The sequence below is a fragment of the Rana temporaria genome, chromosome 5 (genome assembly GCF_905171775.1).
Source record: "Rana temporaria chromosome 5, aRanTem1.1, whole genome shotgun sequence".
NCBI lineage: Eukaryota > Metazoa > Chordata > Amphibia > Anura > Ranidae > Rana > Rana temporaria.
Window position 1 is genome coordinate 119,133,356 of NC_053493.1, and position 24,832 is coordinate 119,158,187.

A 24,832-nucleotide genomic window follows, 5' to 3' on the forward strand; every position below is an offset into this window, starting at 1 on the left:
CTTCGGCAAGTTTGGGGACCCGGTACCAGCCGGCCGTAGATCCCCTGGACCCAAAACTTGGCACACATGTAGCCCCAGTTCTCCTCCACAAGTGTGCAAAGGTTGCTGTCTGGGGGACCTGCGGTCGGGGAGCACCGATTTTTCGAACCCGGGGACCCCCTCTATATACTCCCATGTTAAACGTAAGACTAGTCATGGGCACAGTGAGGCATGGGCACAGTGAGGCATGCACATAGGAACAGTGAGGCATGCAGATGGACACCCTAGGCTTATACTCGAGTCAATAAGTTTTCCCATTTTTTTGTCCTACCACTAAAACAACAGTATCCATTGGCTGTCAATGAAGGGAGACCTTCTGTAGTAAAGTGCTGTGCATTACACAGACATAAACTGTGGAATAATGAGCTCCAATCTTCAGGGCCTTTTGTCTACTGCTGCCTGAAAACGTGTGTTTAGACCAGTAATAAAAAAAGAAAGAAAACACAAACACACACACACACACAACAAAAATTACAGGTCAGTTTTTTTTTCGAATATTCATGCAAATACGCCCAACAATGTATCAGACCTCCTGATATAAGATCCCTTTCACTCTGAGCCGCTCATAGCGTTGGCGGTAAAACTCCACTATTTTTACCGCCGCTGCTATGGGCGGATTTGCGCCGCATTTCGGTCGCTAGCGGGGCGGTTTTTACCCCCGCTAGCGGCCGAGAAAGGGTTAAAACTGAACGCAATGCGCTGCTGCAGCAGCGCATGACGAGCGGTATAGCCGCGTTGTCCCATTGATTTCAATGGGCAGCAGCGGTGAAAGAGAGGTAAACACACCGCTCCTTCACCGTTCCAAAGATGCGGCTAGCAAGTTCTTTTTTTAAGGTCCTGCTAGCGCAACGCTCCAGTGTGAAAACCCTTGGGCTTTCACACTGGAGGCAATGGTGCAGCTGTTTGAGGGCGGATTGCAGGCGCTATTTTTAAGGCTATAGTGCCTGCAATATACCCTCAGTGTGAAAGGGGTCTAAGGGCTACAGCGGGAGCAGCTAAGTAGACAGCACAGCGGACATGTGACCTCCCGGCTGACATCAGAGGGGGATCTCAGCCCCTCCTACTGTAGCCCTTAGATCGTGGGAGGTTACGTGACGCACAGAGGCAATCCGAAACAAGGTATTTAATCTGCATCATTTTAAACAAACATTTACACTGTGTAGTATACCTTGGTATAACAGAGGGGCTGGCAGTAATCCTTACCTTACTTTACAACCACTTTAAATCTCACCTTCCTATGTGCGGTCATAAGCTGGCCACACACAAAGATTGTATTTCAAAACGTTTGTTTTCGACATGAAAATTGAAAGCTTCTATAGATGAGCCATGTGGTGATCTTTGGAGGAGTGTTTATGGTACATGAGAAGAGAGGCAACTTATTTTTTGTGCATATTCATGCATTTTTGGCCCCATAGATTTCAAAGGTAGAGTGTTTTCTATAGAACTGCTCACCTTGATACACTCGCAAAAACACCTGTAATACGCCCTAAAAAGAACACCAGGAATGTGCCGTGTTCAGGTGTGAAATTAGGCTTTTACGTTTCCTCATAATGTTACTGATGATAAAAGTACATACCTCCATCCCTCTTGTGGGCTGAGATTTTTGATACAAGCCATTCTCTTGCTTCTGGCTTGGCATTCTTGGCGAGTTCTATCACAACTAATGCTTTGAATTCAGGCTCCGAATGAGGCCCACTTTTGAAAGAGCCTCTTAGCATTTTTTCAGAGATCTGTGCATTAAAAAGGACAACTGCTGTTAGAGTCAGGCTGAGAATAAATAAATTACATCCAAGTTAAAAAAGCTGGTCATAAGAGTCCTTTTTACACTGGGGCTGTGGCCGCGTTAGCGCTAAAGTGCTGCTCCTTTTAGTAGCGATTTTGCGCTGTTTAAGCGACACTTTCCGGTCGCTAGTGGGGCACTTTTAACACCCAAACAATTGATTAAAAATGCCAGTGTTGTGGCGCTTCAGAAGTACTTTTCAGGCGCTTTGGAAGTGCTGCCCATTCATTTCAATGGGCAGGGGCATTTTAGAAGCGATGTAAACAGCGCTCCTAAACCGCCCTAAAGATGCTGCTTGCAGAACATTTCCTAATGTCCTGCAAATGCACCGACCAAGTGTGAAAAGACACACTGAAATGAAGGGGAGGGGATTTTCAGGCGCTATGTAGAGGCTATTTCTAGCGCTAAAACGCCTAAAAATCGCCTCAGTGTGAAAGAGGTCTAAAAGGTCTACACATCAAAATTTTCACAAGCAAAACGTTTCTCAATCCTTCCAAACTGGTATAATACAAACACCTTTTGTAGTTTCCCATTTTAAAAAGGAGAAGTGAGGCCAAAGCTCTTTAGGCCCTACTTCTCTTGTGGGTCACAGGAGTGCCCTTATGTCACGTACACACGCTCGGAATTTCCGATGGAAAAAGTCAGATGGAATTTTTTCACCGTGTGTATGCCCCATCTGACTTTTTCCTTTGGAAATTCCGATAGAGCTAGAAGGAAAACATGTTCTTTTTTTCCACCGGAAAAAAATTATATCGGAAATTCCGTTCGTCTGTATGGAATTCCGACGGAGAAAAAAACACGCATGCTTGAAAACAATTCGACGCATGCTCTGAAGCATTGAACTTCATTTTTCTAGGCTCGTCGTAGTGTTGTACTCCACTGCGTTTTTGATGGTCGGAATTTAGTGTGTGCGTGTGTATGCAAGACAGCTTGAGCGGAATTCTGTCGGAAAAAACGATCGTGTGTACGGGGCATTAGTTCTGCACTCCTGTGACCCAGATTCAGCTGACAGCGGGCTAAAGTCTGCTATCGGCTGACATCACAGAGCCAGTTCAGGTTCTACAGGGATCCTGACAATAAAGCGGAGGTTCCGCTGGTTATGCATTTTTTTGAAAATCTGCAATGCTTTGTAATATAGCTAGCACGGTACTACTCACTTGCTAGTCGCTCGTACGTCCGTCGGTTCCGTTAAAAAGAATAACTTTTAAAAATTAGTCCAGGGCTTTTCCATCTTGCTTGTGGGCATTGTGAAGCCCACAAGCAAACACTTCCTGGATTCTGTGATGCGATGCCCCCATCATGCACCGCAGGATCTCGCGCATGCGCTGTGTTGACGGTGAGCAGCGTGAGCCTCGCCGTCAACACTTCCTGATTACAATCATTACCATGACAACGGGTGACGTCACTCCCAGGAGACCTTGCGCACAGCTCCCATTAATCAGAAGTATGCCGATACGTTCGCCATCCGTCCTGGTGAATCGGATCAGGTGCGATCTGATGAAAACGGAAATGCTGTCCGTTTTCATCTGATCTCTCCATAGCAAGCAGCAATGCTCAACAAGCCCCTCCCGCTCAATGAGCAGAGGGACCTGTCATCCGTACAGTACCGTGGTGACCATAAAATAACCCCTTTAATCACTTAAGGACCCCTCACTGTATATATACACATCATACAGAGCCACAGCGACGTTCGGCAACTCGTGACGCGCTGTATGCGACCGTCGGAAGGCTGTCAAATAGAAATGCCCAGTCCCGAAGACCATACCCGGAAGCGGCGGAGAACATCTAATCTCTATAACGGTAAGTACTGCATTGATTTTTAAAAAAACACCCGATTCTGCTTCCCGTAATTAGGCCCAAAAAAATTTCGGGTGAACCCCCGCTTTAAGTGGTTAAGCATGAATGCAAATTTGCATACGGTCGGCATGAAGGGGTTAAACAGACCAAAAATGCATCTGGCAGGATCTTAAACACCGCAACGGGTGTTAAAGATCCTGCCAGTAATTGAACGAGTCAATTACTGTATATAAAAATATATATTATATATATATATATATTTTTTTTTTACAAACTGTGATTTTCAGTACCAAAATTTCCATTCGTTGCACGTCTAATGCAGACCCTGCAACTTTCCTCATTAGAATCTTGCAAGTGCAGCAGCAGATTATTAATTATAAAATCGCTCCCATTCCATTCACTTTGTACATGAACACAGATAAACAAACAGCTATTTCTTCCGAATAACAAAGGGTAGGGATCTGCAACAAAGTGTGTTATAATCCTTGCAATGTACATAGATCACTCCAAAAAGGAGGAATGTTTATTTTGTATCCCCACCCCCCCCCCCCCCCTTGACAAAAGTGGAGTTACCCTTTAAGGATTTGTAAGCTGCAACATATTACATCTTTGTTTTGGGCTTAATAGAGCTAAATTCTCAGAAGCACCTGATTTTTTCTGCATTAGACTACAGACAGATCTGTCCATACAAGGATCCTACTCCAGCCCAGCAGCACTCCAGTATATCCATCCCTCCTATCAGTTACACTGGAGAACATTCCTAGCTTATGTCTATAAGTAACATAGAAAGAGATGAATGCTGATCTCTCATATTGTATACAGAGCATTCATAGATCACTTATCAATACACATGACATAAACATAAACAACACATGTGTAGAATGCATGCAGACATAATATTACATTGCTATGTGTATGGCCAGTGCCAGGACTGGGCTGTACAGCAGGTCCTAGAAGAATCAGGACTGACACTGAGATTGTAGTATAGAGGCAGACATGACATGCTGATGATGTATATCAATGACAGAACGATCAGAGTTCCCCCAGATAACATACTTACTTCCCCTTCTGCAGACTGCACTCCTCCCTCTACAACTCTGCTACAGGACCTTCCCTATGTCACTGTCATGTGACCAGCTCCTGGGGTGGGCGGGGCCGGTGTAGCAGTAAATTCTGTATGCCATGAAAATCTGTATCCCTGGCATCAACTGCGCATGTACCGATTTCAGTCAATTGAAATCGAGCGCAGAGCTACTGCCGAGTTCCTTCTCTGTCTCAGGAAGCAGAGGAGTGATTGTATCATAGACAGAGTAGAATAGTACAGAAGGATGTGATGATTTCTGCATGGTGGAGACTGCAGTCAGGGTCAAGCTGTTCTCACATTACAGCAAAGCCAGTATAAGTGTGAGATGTGTGAGGACTGGGGATCACTATTGATTCCTGATAACAGAGATATGCAAAGAATGTGGAATATTAGGAGATATCTCCGAGTGGCCTTCCCACAGCTATGCACATTATTACTGCACGCATTTCTAGGTTTTCATGCATTTTAAAAGCGCGTTTAGGACTCATACCCACCACATTATTTGTACAGTAAAACCTTGGTATGAGATCGTTTTGCAAGACAAGCAAAATGTTTTAATACATTCTGCCTTGATAAGAGTAGTGTCATGTCACAACTGAGTATAAAAAAGAAGAGAGGAGCCTCTAAGTGTAGCAATATGGTTACATTTAACCACTGGGCACTTAAACCCCTTAAAGCGGGAGTTCACCCATACATTTTTTTTACCATTAGATTGATGCTTATTTTGTCTAGGGGAATCGGTTAGTTGTTTTAAAATCCGAGCAGTACTTACCGTTGTAGAGAGCGATCTTCTCCGCCGCTTCCGGGTATGGGTCTTCGGGACTGGGCGTTCCTTCTTGATTGACAGTCTTCCGACAGTCTTCCGAAAGGCTTCCGACGGTCGCATCCATCGCGTCACGAGTAGCCGAAAGAAGCCGAACGTCGGTGCGGCTCTATACTGCGCCTGCGCACCGACGTTCGGCTACTTTCAGAAAATCGTGACGCGATGGATGCGACCGTCGGAAGCCTTTCGGAAGACTGTCAATCAAAATAGGAACGCCCAGTCCCGGAAGCGGCGGAGAAGATCGCTCTCTAAAAAGGTAAGTACAGCTTCGATTTTAAAAAAAATAGCCGATTCCCCTAGTCCAAATTAGCATCAATCGAAGGTTAAAAATAGCAATTTCCGGGTGAACCTCCACTTTAATAACCAATTATATATCAGACAGGAGGCTCATATCTTATGCATTAATCTTCCTTTATTAATGCTCACAGCAGAATGTATTTCTACAAAACTTCAATGTAAAAAACTTTTCAAAATAACTACCACCCCCAGCAGTCCATACAGTCTCTAACCACGCCCCTACGGGGACCTCCATAAAAGGGGACTGTCTGCGGTGGTTCTTCCTCTTTCTTTCTGCTCACAGATAAGATAAGTATTGATTTCATATAATTACATTTTCTGGTGCAGTCAGTGCAGGGATTTCCCTGCGATTTCTCCTGACTGCTATTACTCTAATTGTATATATATATATATATATATATATTACTCTGGATTATCCTTATTTTAGGATCTTCTTCTTTATGTATTTAATTGTTTATATATAATGTTTTCATTCATTGTCTTTTCCATGTAATGTACATTACATTCATATGTTTTTTCCCCTATTGTGATTGCGCTATTCCGCTCTGCTAATCGGGGGACTCTCTTCCCCTTCTCTTCACCTGTTACTATCCCCTTGCACAGATCGCCCTGCGCCATACCGCCGCCATTCTGAAGGAGGATCCTTCTTCTTCCTCCTCTCAGCGCGCGCGTACGGGGGGGCGGAGCTACGTTCTCGTCCACCCGACCAATCAGCGCCCAGCGGGGGAAGTCTCGCGAGACTTCGTTCCCGGGCGCTGGTGATCTCAGGCTCCTCTCCCCTCCGTCACCAGTCTGGCGCCGACGGAAGGGAGGACAGGACGGAGCCTATAGTGAGAGCCCTGCTTAGGTATTTCTGTGCTAAATAACCTTGCAGAGCCAACCGTTTTTAGACTGCAATAACCCCTGCAGTGCCATCCGTCCTAGACTGCAAAAATCTTTGCAGAGTCAGACACTAAACTGCAATATCCACCTGGAAGCAGTATCCCTCATAGATTTCCTTTTTAAAATTACATGCTGACATCAAAATATAGTGCAGCAGTACCCCGCATAGATTCCCTTTTTTAAATAAATACTGACATACAAGATATAGTGCAGCCGCCCTGTATACAGTATAATCATGTCAGAGATTAACCCAATGATCCCCATTGGAGATGTAAACCCCACAGGCACCTCTCATACACTGAGTGCCTCTCAATTGCAGGACATCATACACATGTCCATCCAGGCTGCATTGGCATCCACCACCCCATCCGCTTGGACGCTACAGCCCACTAACAATAATACAGTACCATCCCAACAGGATGAACCTCCCTCAAAAAAGGGAAAATCCTCACATAAGAGGAAGCACACTTTGGTGGTGCATGACTCCCCGGCAGGGGAAGTAAACAATTTGCATCAGGTAGCCCCCACCACGGTCTACCAACCTCAGCATCAGTCCGAAACTTCTCGACCCCTGGACCCCAGGGAGACTCAAAAGGGGTATAGAGCCTCTAGGAGGGCTAAGCCGGACTCATACATTGATTCCTCGGAGGACGATTCAGCCGATCCCTCTCAGGGATCAGACGTATCAGACGCCGAATCATACGTAGAGGATGCTGGGGCCACGGCGCTTGACACAGCCGCCAATCCTGCCACGCAGGACCAAGTCCTTCTGGACGCACTTGGGGAACCTTTTTTCCACCCGGACGCAATCACCCATCCGCGTTCGGGGGAATGGACCCCACTGCCACATGTGGCAGAATACGTGGAATTATGGGCCAGGAAGTCTTTAGATAGGACTGCCCGCAACAAATTGAGGGCTGAATGCCCTAGACCCTCCATACCCAAAAAAGTGGTAGCCACCCCGGAGGTGGACCCGGTCCTAACCAAGTATCTCCTTAAAACGGGGAAGTTTCAGAAGAAGGGTATTGAACGATCATTTCGCTCAATACAGGACCGCGTCCTGGACCTCATGGGTCCACTTACTAAGATACTCAATTTGTCCGAACAAGCTGCAGCTTCGGGACAACCTGTTGATCTCCCACAACTAAGGGGTTGGGCACAAAGAGCCCTATGCCTAGCCGGCACTGCCAACACGGCATGCTCCGTGGAGCGGCGCAGATCCATCCTCATGCGCCTTGACCCCCAGCTTTCACATCTGGCGGAATCCGAACCCGGCCCATCGGCTGAGGGCATGCTTTTTGGTGACATGGTCATCAAAGACATTAATAAATTTGTAGGCTTATTCACCAGCCTAGACAAGGCACAGAACTCCTTAAGGAGGACAGGAACCAATAAGGTTTTCAACAGGGCCGGCAGAAGTAGAGGCCGTTCTGCCGGCCGTGCCAACTACTATAGGCCACAGGGTAGAACACCGGCTCAGTACCACTACCAGGCTCCATCCTACACCCCACCTGTGGCTCAACCGGCGCCCTTTTTTCCTCCCAGAGGCAGACCTTGGCGCGGACGTGGAGGACGCGGTTATCCTCGATCCCGACCTCCTACTGGTAAGCATACCTCACACCATACTCGATCACATCCCTGTGGGGGGTCGTCTGAGATTTTTTACCCACGCCTGGTCTGCGATTACGGCAGACGCGTGGATCCTAAACTCAGTAAGGGGGTTCGTGATAGACATACTTGTCCCACCCCCTCTCAACATCATCCCCCCTCCCATTCGGTTTGCAAAACGAGACACCCTTCTCATAGACAAGGAAATATTGGACCTGATTTCCAAACAGGCTATTATAGAAGTACATCCTTCTTCCCCAGGGTTCATGAGCAACCTCTTCCTAGTACACACAAAAGGAGGAGGATACCGACCAGTGATCAACCTCAGGGGCCTAAACCAGTACATTCAATACCGGCATTTCAAGATGGAAGGAATTCACTTCCTTCGGGACCTACTCCATCCTGGAGACTGGCTCGTAAAGATAGATCTAAAGGACGCATACCTTACGGTCCCCATTCACCCAGAATCCCAATACCTTCTCCGCTTCCCATGGAAGGGCAAGATATGACAATTTACTTGCCTCCCGTTCGGACTGTCGTCCGCCCCATGGTGTTTCACAAAGATCATGAAACCTGTGGTGGCAGCTCTGAGGAGCAGGGGAGTACGTCTAATCATCTATCTAGACGACATACTCATTATGGCCTATTCCAAGAACCAGGCCCTTCTCCACATGTCCTGGGCTATATCCCTTTTACAAGGACTGGGCTTTGTAATCAATCACGACAAATCGATCTTAATCCCATCCCAACAGATGGAATTTTTAGGATTTACAGTGGACACGGTCCTATCCATCCTCAGTCTACCCAAGACCAAACTCACTCTAATCCGCAAAGAAATTCGGTCAGCGCTACGCAGAGGATACCTTTCCCTCCGTACGCTAGCACGCCTAGTAGGCCCACTGGCGGCGTCTATCCAAGCCATATTTCCGGCCCCATTACATTACAGAGCCCTTCAGAGGCTCAAAATTATGCACCTGAGACAAGGCCTCAGGTATTCAGACGAAATCCCCCTCTGCCAAGAAACCACCGAGGAGTTATGTTGGTGGCTTCACCACGCCGTCGAGTGGAACGGCAGAACCATCTTCAATCCCAGTCCGGATATCGTCATAGAGTCGGACGCCAGTCACCTGGGCTGGGGCGCCCGGTGCGGCGCAGCCTCCACAGGGGGAACTTGGTCCTCTTCGGAGACTTCTCTCCATATAAATGCGCTAGAGCTGTTGGCAGCCCTGTTCGCGGTCAGGAGTTTCATGCCTTATACTCCCACATGCTGCATCCTTTTTCGCATGGACAATGTGGCGGCGGTGCAATACGTCAACCGCCTGGGAGGCACCAAATCCAGAACCTTGGCCTATATTGCAAAGGACTTCTGGCACTTTTGTCTAACCCACGGCATCACTCCTATAGCGGAGTACATCCCGGGAATTTACAACTCGGTGGCCGACTGGAACTCCCGGTATCTGCGCGATTCCAGCGACTGGAGACTAGATCGCTCGACATTTCTTCTCTTACAAAAGCTCTGGGGACCGCTATCCTTCGATCTCTTTGCGTCCCGACTCAACCACCAACTGCCTCGCTTCTTCAGCTGGAGGCCGGATCCGGAGGCTTATGCAGTGGACGCTCTCCGCCAACCTTGGCCGGAGGGAACACACTACGCTTTCCCTCCCTTCCAACTAATCCCCAGACTTCTCCTACGGATATCCAACCTGGGAGCGAACGTGGTGCTGATTACACCATGGTGGCCGACCCAACCTTGGTTCCCAATTCTACTGGAGATGTCCATAGATTTTCCCAGACTGATTCCACAGTTTCCCCACCTTCTCACCGGTCCGAACGGGGAACCCCATCCCCTAATTCAAGAGGACAACCTTCCACTTCTCGCGTGGTTAGTCTCCGGGTCCCAATCTCTCATAGAGTCCTTTCAGACTCAGCTCAGAATCTCCTCGCCATGGCCTGGGCCCCCGGGACTAGATCGGCATATCGATCGGCCTGGAAACGATGGGTCCGTTGGTGTGATCAACGACAGGTTGATCCCGTACAGGCACCTGTATCACTAGTAGTCAATTACCTGGCAGATTCATTCGATTCCGGTAGTTCATACAGCTCAATTAACATCTATCGGTCAGCAATTTCGGCCTATCACCATCCCGTAGACTCCCTGCCTGTTGGCAGACATCCACTAGTGCATGGGTGCTCAACCTGTGGCTCTCCAGCTGTTGCAAAACTACAATTCCCATAATGCCTCAGCCTTTGGGAGACATGCTTGTACCTGTCAGCGGCTTGCAATGCCTCATGGGAATTGTAGTTCCGCAACAGCTGGAGAGCCACAGGTTGAGCACCCATGCACTAGTGTGTCGTCTGCTGCGGGGTGCAAAATTCCAACGTCCCCCTAGGCCTAGATACCAAGCGACCTGGGATGTGTCCAAGGTGCTTGATATGTTCGCCAGTTGGGGGGACAACACGGATCTATCATTGAAGCTCCTGTCCATAAAACTTACGGTCCTTCTTTGTCTGATTTCCGTCAAACGGGTATCCGATGTTAGAGCTCTAGATATCTCCAGACGCCAATTCTCACCACAAGGGGTTCTATTCTCCATAGTGCGTAGAACGAAAACCGGCATTACCTCGGTGTTTTACCCCTCATTCCCGGATCACCCACTCCTCTGTGTCGTTCGTTGCCTACGGGCATATGAACTACGGACATCTGACCTACGACCTGCAGATTCTTCCCAACTTCTTGTGTCATATGTTAGACCTCATTCACCGGTCTCGTCTACCTCTCTAGCACGCTGGGTGAGAACCGCCATGGAAATGGCGGGCATTGACGTTACCATGTTCGGTGCACACTCCACCAGGAGTGCTATGGCTACCAACGTTCTCGTCTCAGGAGGCTCGCTCTCCGATCTCTTGAGAGCAGCGGATTGGTCTTCGGAATCCACGTTTCGCCAATTCTATTTCAGACCTCAGGATCATATCTCATTGTCAGTCATCTCTTAAGACTAATATAAGCTGTGTATTGTATTATATACTGTTTACAGTTAGCTTTGAACTTGCATAAGATATGAGCCTCCTGTCTGATATATAATTTGAGATTTTCCTAGCTTGTGACGGAAAATATTGATTATATGAAGACAGGAGGCGAGTATCTTCCCTCCCTACCCTCCCTATTATGGCTGTTTTTTCTTCTTCACAGGCTACTGAAGCTCCGCGTACGTCCTTTCGACGGACTCTTCAGTTTGGAGGATGAGGGACTCCCATCTTTGTACTGATACACAGTTTCTACTTTGAGATTCCCTGTTGGGATTGGTCGTTCCTGGAACCCCGTTGGGTTACGGTCAGTGGTTAGCTGCTCCCTGGGAGCTGTTGGACGTCGACCGGCTGGTCTGGACTCCGAAGTTACACCTCTGTCCTACGTTGATACTGTTTTTTCCTCTAGACATCATCGCATAAAGAAAGAGGAAGAACCACCGCAGACAGTCCCCTTTTATGGAGGTCCCCGTAGGGGCGTGGTTAGAGACTGTATGGACTGCTGGGGGTGGTAGTTATTTTGAAAAGTTTTTTACATTGAAGTTTTGTAGAAATACATTCTGCTGTGAGCATTAATAAAGGAAGATTAATGCATAAGATACTCGCCTCCTGTCTTCATATAATCAATATTTTCCGTCACAAGCTAGGAAAATCTCAAATTTTCAGCTTTCTGTGCTCTAACAATTTGAATGACAATTACTTCATTCAACACTGTACCCAAATGAAATTTTCGTCCTTTTTTTCACACAAATAGAGCTTTCTTTTGGTGGTATTTAATCACAGTTGTTTTTTTGTTTTTTTTTGCGCTATAAGAGAAAAAAGACTGAAAATTCTGTAAAAAAAAATAATTTTTCTTTGTTTCTGTTACAAAATTTAGCAAATTAGTATTTTTTCTTCATACATTTTGGCCCAAATTTTAACTGCTACGTATCTTTGGTAAAAATAAGTACAAATTGGTGGATATTATTTGGTCTTTGTGAAAGTTATAGAGTCCACAAAGTATGATGCCAATATCTGAAAATTGATCACACCTGAAGTACTGACGGCCTATCTCATTTCTTGAGACCCTAAGGCCCCTTTCAGACGTGCGGACCGTATGTCCGCATTTTCATCCATTCGTTGCGGATGAAAACGGGACATACATTGGTCCCTATGTGATTGCGGGTGTCAGCGGATGACCATCCGCTGACACCCGTAATCACCCGCCTCCGCAAAGCTCCGCAAAATCGGACGGAAGAAAATCCTATTTTTCTTCCGTCTGGCGGATCGGATCGGGTGAACATGGATACATGGTACGTGTTCATCCGATCCCCCCATAGGGGAGAGTGGAGAAAAGACAGGGCGGTCCCTGCCCTGTCAGCCGACGGCTCAGCTGGGATTTTACGGAGGATCCCCGCTGAGCTTGACAGACACACGGAGGCGGATCAGTAATGATCCGCCTCCGTGTGTCCGTCAAGCTCAGTGGGGATCCTCTGTAAAATCCCAGCTGACAGGGCGGTCACGGCACACTGTGCAGGGACTGCCCTGTCTTTTCTCCGCTCTCCCCTATAGGGGGATCAGATGAACACGGACCGTGTGTCCGTGTTTATGCGATCCGCAGACGGAAGAAAAAAATAGGATTTTCTTCCGTTCGCAAAATCTGAGCTTTGCAGAGGTGGGTGATTACGGGTGTCAGCGGATGTTCACCCGCAATCACATGGTGAGTTTTTTGAAGTTGTCTTTTTTTCCCTTTGCAAAATCAAGATTTTTTTTTTCTTTTCTTTTTTTTTCACAAGATTTTCATATTAGCAGTTTTTTTCTCACACACAGCATATGCATACCACACATTACACCCCAACACACATTCTGCTATTCCTCCCGAATATGGCGATACCACATGTGTGAGACTTTTACACAGCGTGGCCACATACAGAGACCCAACATGCAGGGAGCACCTTCAGGCGTTCCGGAGCACCCAAGCCAATTCTGACATTTCTCTCCTACATTTAAAAATCATCATTTATTTGCTAGAAAATTATATAGAACCCCAAAACATTATATATGTTTTTTTAGCAAAGACCTTAGAGAATACAATGGCGGTCGTTGCAACTTTTTATCTCACACTGTATTTGCGCAGCAAATTTTATAACGTGTTTTTAAAACAAAAACTGTTTTGTGCTTAAAAAAAAAAAACAAATCAGTAAAGTTAGCCCAATGTTTTTGCATAATGTGAAAGATGAAGTTACCCCGAGTAAATAGATACCCAACATGTCACCCTTAAAAATTGCACACGCTCGTGGAATGGCGCCAAACTTCGCTACTTAAAAATCCCCATAGGCGACGCTTTAAATATTTTTACTGGTTTTTATGTTTTTAGTTACAAAGGAGGTCTAGGGCCAAAATTATTTCTCTCGCTCCAACGTTCGCAGCGATACCTCACATGTGTGGCTTGAACACCGTTTTCATCTGTGGGCAGGACTTACGTGTGTGTTCGCTTCTGCATGCGAGGACAGGGCCGCTTTAAAAAAATATATATATATAAAAAAAATCGCAATAAGCATTTATCGATTGGTTTGCGCAAAATGTATAGCGTTTACAAAATAGGGGATAGTTTTATTGCATTTTTCTAAAAAAAAAAATGTTTACTACTAATGGCGGCGATCAGCGATTTTTTTCGTGACTGCGACATTATGGCGGACACTTCGGACAATTTTGACACGTTTTTGGGACCATTGTCATTTTCACAGCAAAAAATGCATTTAAATTGCATTGTTTATTGTGAAAATGACAGTTGCCGTTTGGGAGTTAACTACAGGGGGCGCTAAAGGAGTTATGTTTCACCTAGTGTGTGTTAACAACTGTAGGGGGGTGTGGCTGTAGGTCTGACGTCATCGATTGTGTCTCCCTATAAAAGGGATGACACAATCGATGCAGCCGCCACAGTGAAGCACGGGGAAGCCGTGTTTACATACGGCTCTCCCTGTTCTTCAGCTCCGGGGAGGGATCGCGAGGGGGCGGCTAGAAACAAATAGCCGCGCCCTCATCCCGGATCGCTCCCAGAGGCTTACCGACCGCCGTATGTACCCCCGATCGGACCCCCGACCCACGTCTAGGCAGCGACGTGCGGGCACGTCGTTCTGCCTTTCTGTGCCATTCTGCCGACGTATATGTACATGCAGCGGTCGTTAAGCGGTTAAAGCATGTTATACAGCATAGTGCTTGTGCTGTGTAATTTGATCCCTTCTATCACCTGAAATACCTGGCTGATCCTGCCTGGTTCTGCCCTCCCCCCTGTAAACTGACCACGGTTTACCATGGCTGCTGAGCCCTGACACAGTGGTAATTTTATGTACCTCTGTCATCCACAGTCCTACTCTCTGCTCACCTGTGTCCTCCTCTGTCCTCCCCCCTACCCTCCCTGCCTGTCAGCTCATACCTTCTACCCACTGTTTAACCACTTCAGCCTCGGACCATTTGCCTGGCCAAAGACCAGGCCACTTTTTGCGATTCGGCACTGCGTCCCTTTAACTGACAATTGTGCGGTCGTGCAATGTGGCTCCCAAACAAAATTGATGTCCTTTTTTCCCACAAATAGAGCTTTCTTTTGGTGGTATTTGATCACCTCTGCTTTTTATTTCCCGCTATAAACAAAAATAGAGGGACAATTTTGAAAAAATTCTATATTTTTTACTTTTTGCTATAATAAATATCCCCCAAAAATATATATAAAAAAAACATGTTTTTTGGTAAAAAAAATTGCAATAAGCATTTATTGATCGGTTTGCGCAAAAGTTATAGCAGCTACAAAATAGGGGGTAGTTTTATTTTTTTACTAGTAATGCAACGATTTTTATTGTGACTGCGACTTTATGGCGGACAATTTTGACACATTTTTGGGACCATTGTCATTACTGTAAAAATTACACTGGCAGTGATTCTTACTGTTAGAGGGCATGGCTACACATGACACGTCACTGATGACCGTTCCCGATCACGGGGAACAGCCATCAGTGACAGTGTCACTAGGCAGAATAGGGGAATGCCTTGTTTACAAAGGCATCCCCCTGTTCTGCCTTTGCCGACCGCGGGCCGCCCGGGAACATTGAGTTCCTGGGACCCGCGAGCACGCTCACAAGGCACGCGGCGTGCACGTGCGCCTGCTGGGCGGCAAATTTAAAGGACATACAGGTACGCCAATGTGCCTGGCCGTGCCATTGTGTCGACGTACATCTGCATGCTGCGGTCGGCAAGTGGTTAAAAGTGGAGGTGCACCGAAATGGAAATTTCAGAACCGAAACAAAACCGAAATAAAAAAAAATGTCAGGCCGAAACCAAAACCAAAAATGACTTTTCTTTTTTTTTTTTAAAACATACACTCACTGTTTCCCCAATTGCCGCTCAACTGTGTCCCCAATTGCCGGCTCACTGTGCCCCCAATTGCCACCTCCCTGTGCCCCCAATTGCCGCCTCACTGTGCCCCCCAATTGCTGCCTCACTGTGCCCCCCAATTGCCGATCACATCGATAACTCGATCCTGGCTGTAGCACGCTCTTAAGCGGAGAATTCGCCTGTGCCACTGCCGATACTTCAGGCAATGTCTCACAAATCAAAATGCCGCTCTCTGTCTTCTCTCGCTACGCCGCAAGTCCTGTCTACCAGTTATATAGTGGGTGGGTATGCCTGTACAGGTATAGCCGGAGCTCCTGAACTTGCAGCTCCCCCCCCCCCCCGCATGGACAATAGCACCAGGTGTATCCTTAGCACCTATGTTACTTATAGTTCTGGCGTGGGCTGCAGATGTATTAAAAACACTTCATATGTAAATTACTACTGCTGCAGGTATCCCCCTGTAAGGGGTTAGCTCGGTAGCGGGGGGGTGTGACACCCTGGATGGGTTCACTACACACGGAACGATACAGAGAAACAGCCGAAGACGGTTGAAAACAAAGAATTTGGTTTATTCTTCCATCTTGCTGGAAACAAGTGCAAGCATCCAAACAGCATAAACAAAATCAAACATAAAATAAATCCTGGCCACTTGGGGCATCTACCTTCACCACACAGGAACCTATCTATGGAGTCTGGCACAGCCTACTGCTGGGCCGACACTGCTGGTCCTACAGCAGAAAAACAAATAGTCTTTTTTTTTTTTCACACAGAAAAATCAACAGCACCTCACCTCTTCAGAAGTATTTCTGCTCACTGCTCTCCTTCACTCAAAAAGCCTCAGGATGCAGCAATCAGTAGTAATCCTCTGGATTACTTATAGAGGCCTTAATTGCCTCATTCTGAACAGCTGAAGTTTTTTTAACGCCATTAAATCTTTCTGGCTGCTTCTGCAGCCGACACCTGATAATAATTGGTATATTGTCTAAACAAGGCAGAAATGTATCTCCCGTCTGTGACAACACCCACAGATTTACCTGACTTTCTGTCACACCCCCTTATCAAAAAAGTACTATTGCTGGTATCAGCCTGGTCTGCGGCTTGCTATATCAGCGATGATATTTGCAGTAAAAATTGCGGAGGCGTGCGGTATTGCCGGTGGTACGGCGGCGATATAGCTGGTGGTGGTTACAACTGCACTGTATGGGCTGCTTCTTCCTGTGTTAGCAGCGGTAACGGCAACGGCGGCGGCAGCAGCGGCTGTGGTATCAGCCGCTATGTCAGCTGTAATGTCAGCGGGGATTCTCATAGGTTTTGTGTCTATCTCTAACGGATTCCTGCGGGGGTGCATGGACTACAGCTGTATCGTACTCACTCCATCATGCTACAGCCACCTCCCCTGGAAAACGGAAGTCCTGTCGGACACAATTTCAGTATGTGTTTTACCACTCTGCACCACTAGTATTATCGGCAATTTTTAAGCAGTTTCGGCATGTCCCCAAAACAACTGTTTTCGGCCGATATGTATCGGCCTCCGATATATCGGTGCATCCCTAGTTAAAAGTATTTATTTTACTGGCATAGATCATGGTAAATTGCAATTTTTTACTATAATTTTAAGTTCCTGAACTGCCATACATTTTTCTAGGATAAAGCAGATGTAGCCCCCTTGAAGAATTAGTCCTCTTAGTTTGGTCCATTGTTCCATCTGAGTTTGGCACGCTCGATTATAAAGTGTTTTTCTTGTTATTCTATAATAAATGCACTGAACATTGTGATAAACCATCTATGACAAAAGTATGTTCATTATGTGCTTTCAATGACTAAAGATAATCTTCTTGACTTGTTTATATTGTCGTGCCTGCAGCTGGATAGGCTTTCTACCTTGCAGGAACAAAACTAGTCATCTAATTAGTTCCTATTGATTTAAAGTGACAGGGTATGTCCAGAAGTGTTTAGGGAAGTATTGTGCAGAGCCAGGGCTCACCTTCCCCATCTGTCTCACCTCACTGAATCCTACCTGAGAGACATGTAATGATGAAGTGCATGCTAATCTTGACATTACTCACAAAAATTCCTATACTTTTAATAAAATAAAAAAATTCACATAAGCATGGAATTTAAAACCTTGAAAATGTTGGTGGCTGCTTATTGTACCGTAGGGACTTTTTTCTCTTTAAAGCGGTGTTCCGGCCACAATTTAACTTTTTAGATAAAACTAGCCCTATAATCCTCATGCTTAATGTATTATAGTAAAGGTATGCTGTAAACTAAGGGCCAGATTCTCGTAGATCGGCGTATTTTTGTGCGGGCGTAACGTATCCTATTTACGTTACGCCTCCGCAACTTAGACGGGCAAGTGCTGTATTCTCAAAGCACTTGCTCCGTAAGTTGCGGCGGCGTAGCGTAAATAGGCCGGCGTAAGCCCGCCTAATTCAAATTTAGAACAGGGGGGCGTGTTTTATGTAAATAACTTGTGACCCGACGTGATTGACGTTTTTCACGAACGGCGCATGCGCCATCCGTGGAATATCCCAGTGTGCATTGCTCCAAAGTACGCCGCAAGGACGTATTGGTTTTGACGTGAACGTAAATGACGTCCAGCCCCATTCACGGACGACTTCCGCAAATGACGTAAAATATTCAAAATTCGACGCGGGAACGACATCCATACTTAACATTGGTACGCCGCATGTACGCCTCATATAGCAGGGGTAACTTTACGCCGGGAAAAGCCTAACGTAAACGGCGTATCTGTACTGCGTCGGCCGGGCGTACGTTCCTGAATTCGCGTATCTAGCTGATTTACATATTTCTAGGTGTAAATCAGCGTACACGCCCCTAGCGGCCAGCGTAAATATGCAGTTAAGATCCGACGGCGTAACAGACTTACGCCGGTCGGATCTAATAGAAATCTATGCGTAACTGATTCTAAGAATCAGGCGCATAGATACGACCGCCCAGACTCAGAGATACGACGGCGTATCTGGAGATACGCCGTCGTATCTCCTTTGAGAATCTGGGCCTAAGGTCCGTTTTGTATTTTTGCACCATTGATTTCTTACTTTTGTAAGTCGCAGCAGGCCACGGCCATCTCATGTGTGGGCATCTGAAGCCAGACTGTAGCTCTTCCTGTATTCCATGCAGGCTGGTTACCCAGCATGCACCTCCAGATCTCACACATGCTCAGAGCAGCACGAGCAGTGTAATAGGTTGCAGGTCGGGTTTCCATGGCAACAGCAGTGTCAGAGGAAGTTGCCACCCCTTACCCTTAGCTATGGAAGCCCCCCCAGGAACTAGGACGTTTATCTACATTTACAAAGATTATAAATCTAGAAATACAAAAAGCTCCAGCAAAAGATAATTTGTTTTTAAAAGATACTAATTGTAAATGATATATCTTGTTTCTGTGCAGAGATTTTATATATATATATATATATATATATATATATACATATATATATATATATATATATATACCGTATTTTTCGCACCTGACCATAAGACGCACCAAGGTTTTGGAGGAGGAAACCAAGAAAAAAATATTCTGACCCATACAGAAGACTGGCAAATAAAATGTAGCCAGTGGACAGTATGTTAGCCAGTGGTATTCCTATAATAAATAAAGATACACCAGTGTTTATGTGAGTATAATCTGATGAAGCCATACAGTGTAGATCTATAGCAGGATGTCTCCCATGTTCCTATGAATATATAGGACAGTATGCACACACCTCTGTCATAATACAAGCAAAGTTATTGAACTAGTAAGAAAAGGTGAGAAACAGATGGAACGAGACGCGGCAAACTACACTATCTAAGCACCTAGCACGATCTCCACATAAATACTCTGATAAAAATCCTCCCATAATGTACATACCCCATATTTCAGCACTATACCACACACGCCTCTTCTCCGTCTCATTGCTTATCCCATTCATTCTGGCAGTTGGCCCTGTCTCCCTCTGCCACCATTGGCTTGCAGCAGCCCGGGAGGAGGCATTCCCAGAAACGTCATTAGTATGGCCGCGATTAGTGAGAACGGACTCTCGCGTCACCCCACGTCGGGCTAGCAGCGCTGTGAGTGGAGGCGACGCGGCATTGCCTTGGGCGAGCCGTCTTCTGGTTAGCTGGAGTGAGAGAGGGCAGCCCGAGTAGGTGGTGTGTCCTGTGTGTGTGCCCGGAGTGAGTGGCGGCGGCGACTCCTGCTCAATCTTCGCTCCATAAGACGCAGGGGCACTTTTATCATTTTTTTGGCGGGGGGAAAAGTGCGTCTTATGGAGCGAAAAATACAGTAATCTCTTGTTAGATATCTATCTATCTATCTATCTATCTATCTATCTATCTATCTATCTATCTATCTATCTATCGATCGATATATCATTAGCATTGTTTAAAAAGTAATTACCTGTAGCGCTACCCCCTCAGGAGCCGCTGGTTATATTTGGGATCTGCGTATTTAAGTTACCTCCGTGATATGTCTAGGGGTGATGATATTGACGAGAGCAGTAACGGAATGTCCAGACTGTTGAGTGATGTTTTCAATGCTTTATTTCTGGCCCAACACGACCAACAGTCAACTTGAGGTAGATAAGACAGATTGGTGAAAGAAAGAATAAACCTTGCAGGATACAGGCAATGGATGAACAGAAGCAGTCCTGCCTCCAGTAGTAACTCTTTCCTCGTCGCCACTTCAGCCGAAGTGGGTAAAGTGCCCCTGGACAGGTCCCTCTCACAGGCCTGGCAGCCAGAGTGTCACTTAGCTCTCCTGGGAAGGAACAAGTCTCTGCCACAGACTTGGCTCTAATAGAATTTAGATTTCTGGATGAGACCTCTGCCATAGGCCTAGTGCTTCAAAAGTTGGATAGTAGAGCGAATCCTCCCAGTGTGTAATTTGGGGCCACCGACTGACAGTTTGCCGCATACAACCTGTCAGTGTCCGGTCCCCAGGTCCCCGATGGTTCGTTCAAGCCCTATTGGATCACCTGCCTCCGGGTTCTCCTCAAGCCAATCCCCCACCGAACAGCACAACTCGCTTGGGATCTTCTCAATAGAGATGGGGGAACCTAGTAAGTCACTGGGGCCCCTTAGCAGCATCAGATGCTCCGGGCCATGAGGGCCCAGAGTCAGGAACTCCGCGTACCAAGTGCGCCCCGGCCTGGTAGTCCATATCGCCGGGGCCCGTGATGTGCGCACACCCTAAAGGTGGGTGCCGCACCTGGAACCAGGAACAGGCGAAGAACCCCGGGAAAAGGCCTCCGCCACAGAAATACCCCTCCCCAGCATGCTCCGCGAGGGAAAACTCCTCTAATTGGCTGCTGGGAAGAAGCGGCTCTGCCCGAACCCCTCTGGCGCCACCTACCGTCCAGAGATGAAACAGCATCTCTGGAGAACAGAGTGACCCACAGGACAGTTCAAGGCTGGCGACAACCAAATTTAAATAAATCAAACACAGATAAGAGCAAGAAAGTCTCGTATCCCATTAGATTTAACATAGCACCTGTACTGTACACAGGCGCTACATACCTTTTCCAGAAGTTGCCCCATTATATTGCCCCATCAAACCTGCCCTATCAAACTGCCACCATCAGAATTGCCCCCACCAAAATTGACCCATCAAAACTGCCCCATTATATTACCCCAATCAAAATAGCCCCATCATACTGCCCCCATCAAAACTGCCACATCAAAATTGCGGGATCATACTGACACCATTCTATTGCCCCGATCAAATTTGCCCCATCAAAGCTGCACCATCATATTGCCACCATAAAAATTGCCCCATAAATATTTGCCCAATCAAAAATGCCCCATCAAATTGCCCCCATCAAAACTGCACCATCATATTGCCACCACCAAAATTGCCCCATCAAAGTTTCCCCCATCAAATTTGCCCCATCAAAACTGCCTCATCATATTGCCGCCATCAAAATTGCCCCATCATATTGACCCCTCAAAAACTGTCCGATTAAAACTGCCCCATCACATTGCCCCATCAAAATTGCCTCCATTAAAACTGCCCCATCCTTTTGCCCCATCCTATTGCCCCATCAAATTGCTCCCATCAAAATTGCCCCATCCTATTGCCCATCAAAATTGCCCCATCCTATTGCCCCCATCAAAAACTTCCCTCATCATAAACTTCCCCATCATATTGGCACCATCAAAACTGTCCCCATCAAAATTTCTCCATAAAAACTGCCCCCATTAAATTGCCCCCATAAAATTGCTCCGTTAAAATTGCCCCATCAAATTGTTCCATCAAAACTGCCCATCCTATTGCCCCATCAAAATTGCCCCCATCAAAACTGTCCCATCAAAAACTGCTCCATCAAAAATTGCCCCATCAAAATTTCCCCATCATATTGCCTCTTCAAAACTATCGCCATCAAAAAAAATTCCCATCAAAAACTTCTCCATGAAAAACTGCCCGATTAAAACTGCGCCATCAAAACTGCCCCCATATAAACTGCCCCATGAAATTGCCCCCATAAAAACTGCCCCATCAAAACCAGCCCAATAAAAAAAATGCCCCATCAAATTGCCCCATCAAAACTGCCCCATCAAATTGCACCATCAAAGTTGCCCCATCTAAATTCCCGCTATCAAAACTGCCCCCATCAAAAATGGCTCCATCAAAAATGGCCCCATCAAATTGCTCCCATCAAAAACAACCCCCATCAAAAACAGCACCATCAAAATTGCCCCATCAAAACCAGCCCCATGAAAATTGCCCCATCAAAACTGCCCCATCAAAAACTGCCCTCATCAAAACTCCACCATCAAAATTGCCCCATTAAAAACTGTCCCATCAAAACTGCTCCATCAATAACTGCCCCCATAAAAACTGCCCAATGAAATTGCCCATCCTATTGCCCTATAAAAAACTGCCCCATCAAAACTGCCTCATCAAAAATTGCCCCATCAAAAACTGCCCCGTCAAAATCTGCACCATCAAAATTGCCCCCATCCCATTGCCCCATCAAAACTTCCCACATCAAAAACTGCCCCCATCAAAATTGCCCCATCAAAACTGCCCCCATCAAATTGCACCATCAAAAACTGCCCCATCAAAATTGCCCTCGTCCTATTGCCCCATCAAAAACTGCCCCCATTGAAAATTGCCCCATCAAAATTGCCCCCATCCTATTGGCCCATCAAAACTGCCCCCAATAAATTTCCCCATCAAAAACTGCCCCATCCTATTGCCCCATCAAATTGCCTTCATCATATTGCCCCATCAAAACTGCCCCATCAGAAACTGCCCTGTCAATTTGCCCCATCCTAGTGCCCCATCAAAGATTGCCCAATGAAAAACTGCCCCCATCAAACTGCCCCCATCAAAACTGCCCCATCAAAAATTGCCCCCATCAAATTTGCCCCCTCATAGTACTCTATTATATATGATTAGTAATGGTGTGGCTGTACACTCCCTCTGGCTCCCCCTACCAGGGGAAAACCTGTAAATGTCATTTGTATACAGTGTAGCATAATGATGCAATTGCCAATTGAAGGAGCACAGTGCTAAATAGCAAAAATGTTCTGGCCATGAAAGGGTTAAAACTGTCCGGAGCTGACATGGTAAAAGAAAAAAAAGGATCCTTCTCCTGGTGTGAAATTTGCCAATCTGAGGACAGCACATTTCATGGATGGGATTGTGTTTCTGAATCTGACATTTATCAATGGGAAGTAAAACCGGAATAAATTTCAATCTCAACTGGCATCTCCACCTTTCCCTCCCTTCCCCCTTTGTTTTTTTTATCTCTTTGTGTCTGTTGTTAGGCTGAAATTACTAACACAGACCATAAAATGTATACACGGTTGCAATTGTAATCGTAAACCGATATAATATATTTTTGTGTGTGTGTATATATATATATGACCCCTTGGATGGGTTCATCACACACTGAATGTATACAGACAGGCAGTCGAAGATGGTTGAAAACAAAGATTTTGGTTTATTCTTTCATCTTGCTGGAAACAAGTGCAAGCATCCAAACAGCATAAAAAAAAGCAAACATAAAATAAACCCTTGCCACTTTCCACACAGGAACCTATCTCTGGAGTCTGGCTCAGCCTAGTGCTGGGCAGACAGTGCTGGTCATACAGCAGAAAAACAATAGTCTTTTGATTTTTATCACACAGAAAAATCAATCCTCTCCTCACCTCCTCAGAAGACTTTCTGGCACTGCTCTCCTTACTCACAAAGACTCAGGATGCAGTGAATTAGTGGTAATCCTCTGGACTACTTATAGAGGCCTTAATTGCCTCATTCTGAACAGCTGAAGTCTTTCAACGGCCTTTAGCCTTTTCTGGCTACGTTTGCAGCCGACGCCTAATAACAATTGGTGTATTGTCTAAACAAGGCAGAAATGTATGTCCCATCTGTGACAACACCCACAGATTTACCTGACTTCCTGTCACTATATATATATATATATACATATATATATATATATATATATATATATATATATATATATATATATATATATATATATATATATATATATATATATATATATATTTTTTTTTTTTTAAATAATAAAATAATTGAAGTAATGCCAAATTTTTTTTTCTACAATAGTATGTTAAATTTTTAATTATTGATGATTTATTTAAAATGCTTATAATATAAATGTTTTTTAATTTTTTTAATCAATAAGACACAAATAATATATATACACACATACATTAAAAATCTTATTATAATGTATTTTTATAAAAAAAAATGATAAAAAATTAAAAAAAAGATTTTAATATTATAAGTAAATTATAGTCAGTAAAAAAGAAAGTTCATGAATGAGATATATATATATATATATATATATATATATATATATATATATATATATATATATATATATATATATATATATATATATAAAAGAGAGAGAGAGCAAGAGACATAGCGAGAGACATCATCCATGGTGTGGATGATGCTGAGGGTGAGTGCAGGGATGAGGATAATGGTGAGGATGAGGTTGAAGGTGGGGATAAGGATGAGAGTCAGGGTGAGGAATGGTGGTGTGGATGAGGATGGTGCTGAGGGTGAGTGCAGGGATTAGGATAATGGTGAGGATGAAGGTGACGGCGAGAATGAGGTTGAGGATGATTGTAAATAATGAAGAGA

General features: G+C 45.5%; 2 protein-coding genes across 2 annotated transcripts in view; one reads left to right on the plus strand and one right to left on the minus strand.

Annotated features, from left to right (window-relative positions):
* Window positions 1–4,782, minus strand: part of ANO10 (anoctamin 10) — a 118,606-nt gene extending 113,824 nt beyond the window's left edge. Inside the window, exons 1-2 of the mRNA XM_040353068.1 lie at window positions 4,677–4,782; window positions 1,616–1,769 (exon numbers count right to left, since the gene is read on the minus strand). Coding sequence (XP_040209002.1) covers window positions 1,616–1,757 — 142 coding nt within the window. The 5' untranslated portion in view covers window positions 1,758–1,769; window positions 4,677–4,782. The remainder of the gene's footprint in view (window positions 1–1,615; window positions 1,770–4,676) is intronic.
* A 2,155-nt stretch (window positions 4,783–6,937) lies between these two features.
* Window positions 6,938–11,905, plus strand: LOC120941110. The gene is made up of 2 exons (XM_040354380.1): window positions 6,938–8,306; window positions 11,501–11,905. The coding sequence occupies exons 1-2, from the start codon at window positions 6,938–6,940 to the stop codon at window positions 11,506–11,508; spliced, it is 1,377 nt and encodes a 458-aa protein (XP_040210314.1). The 3' UTR covers window positions 11,509–11,905.
* The last annotated feature ends 12,927 nt before the right edge of the window (window positions 11,906–24,832 follow it).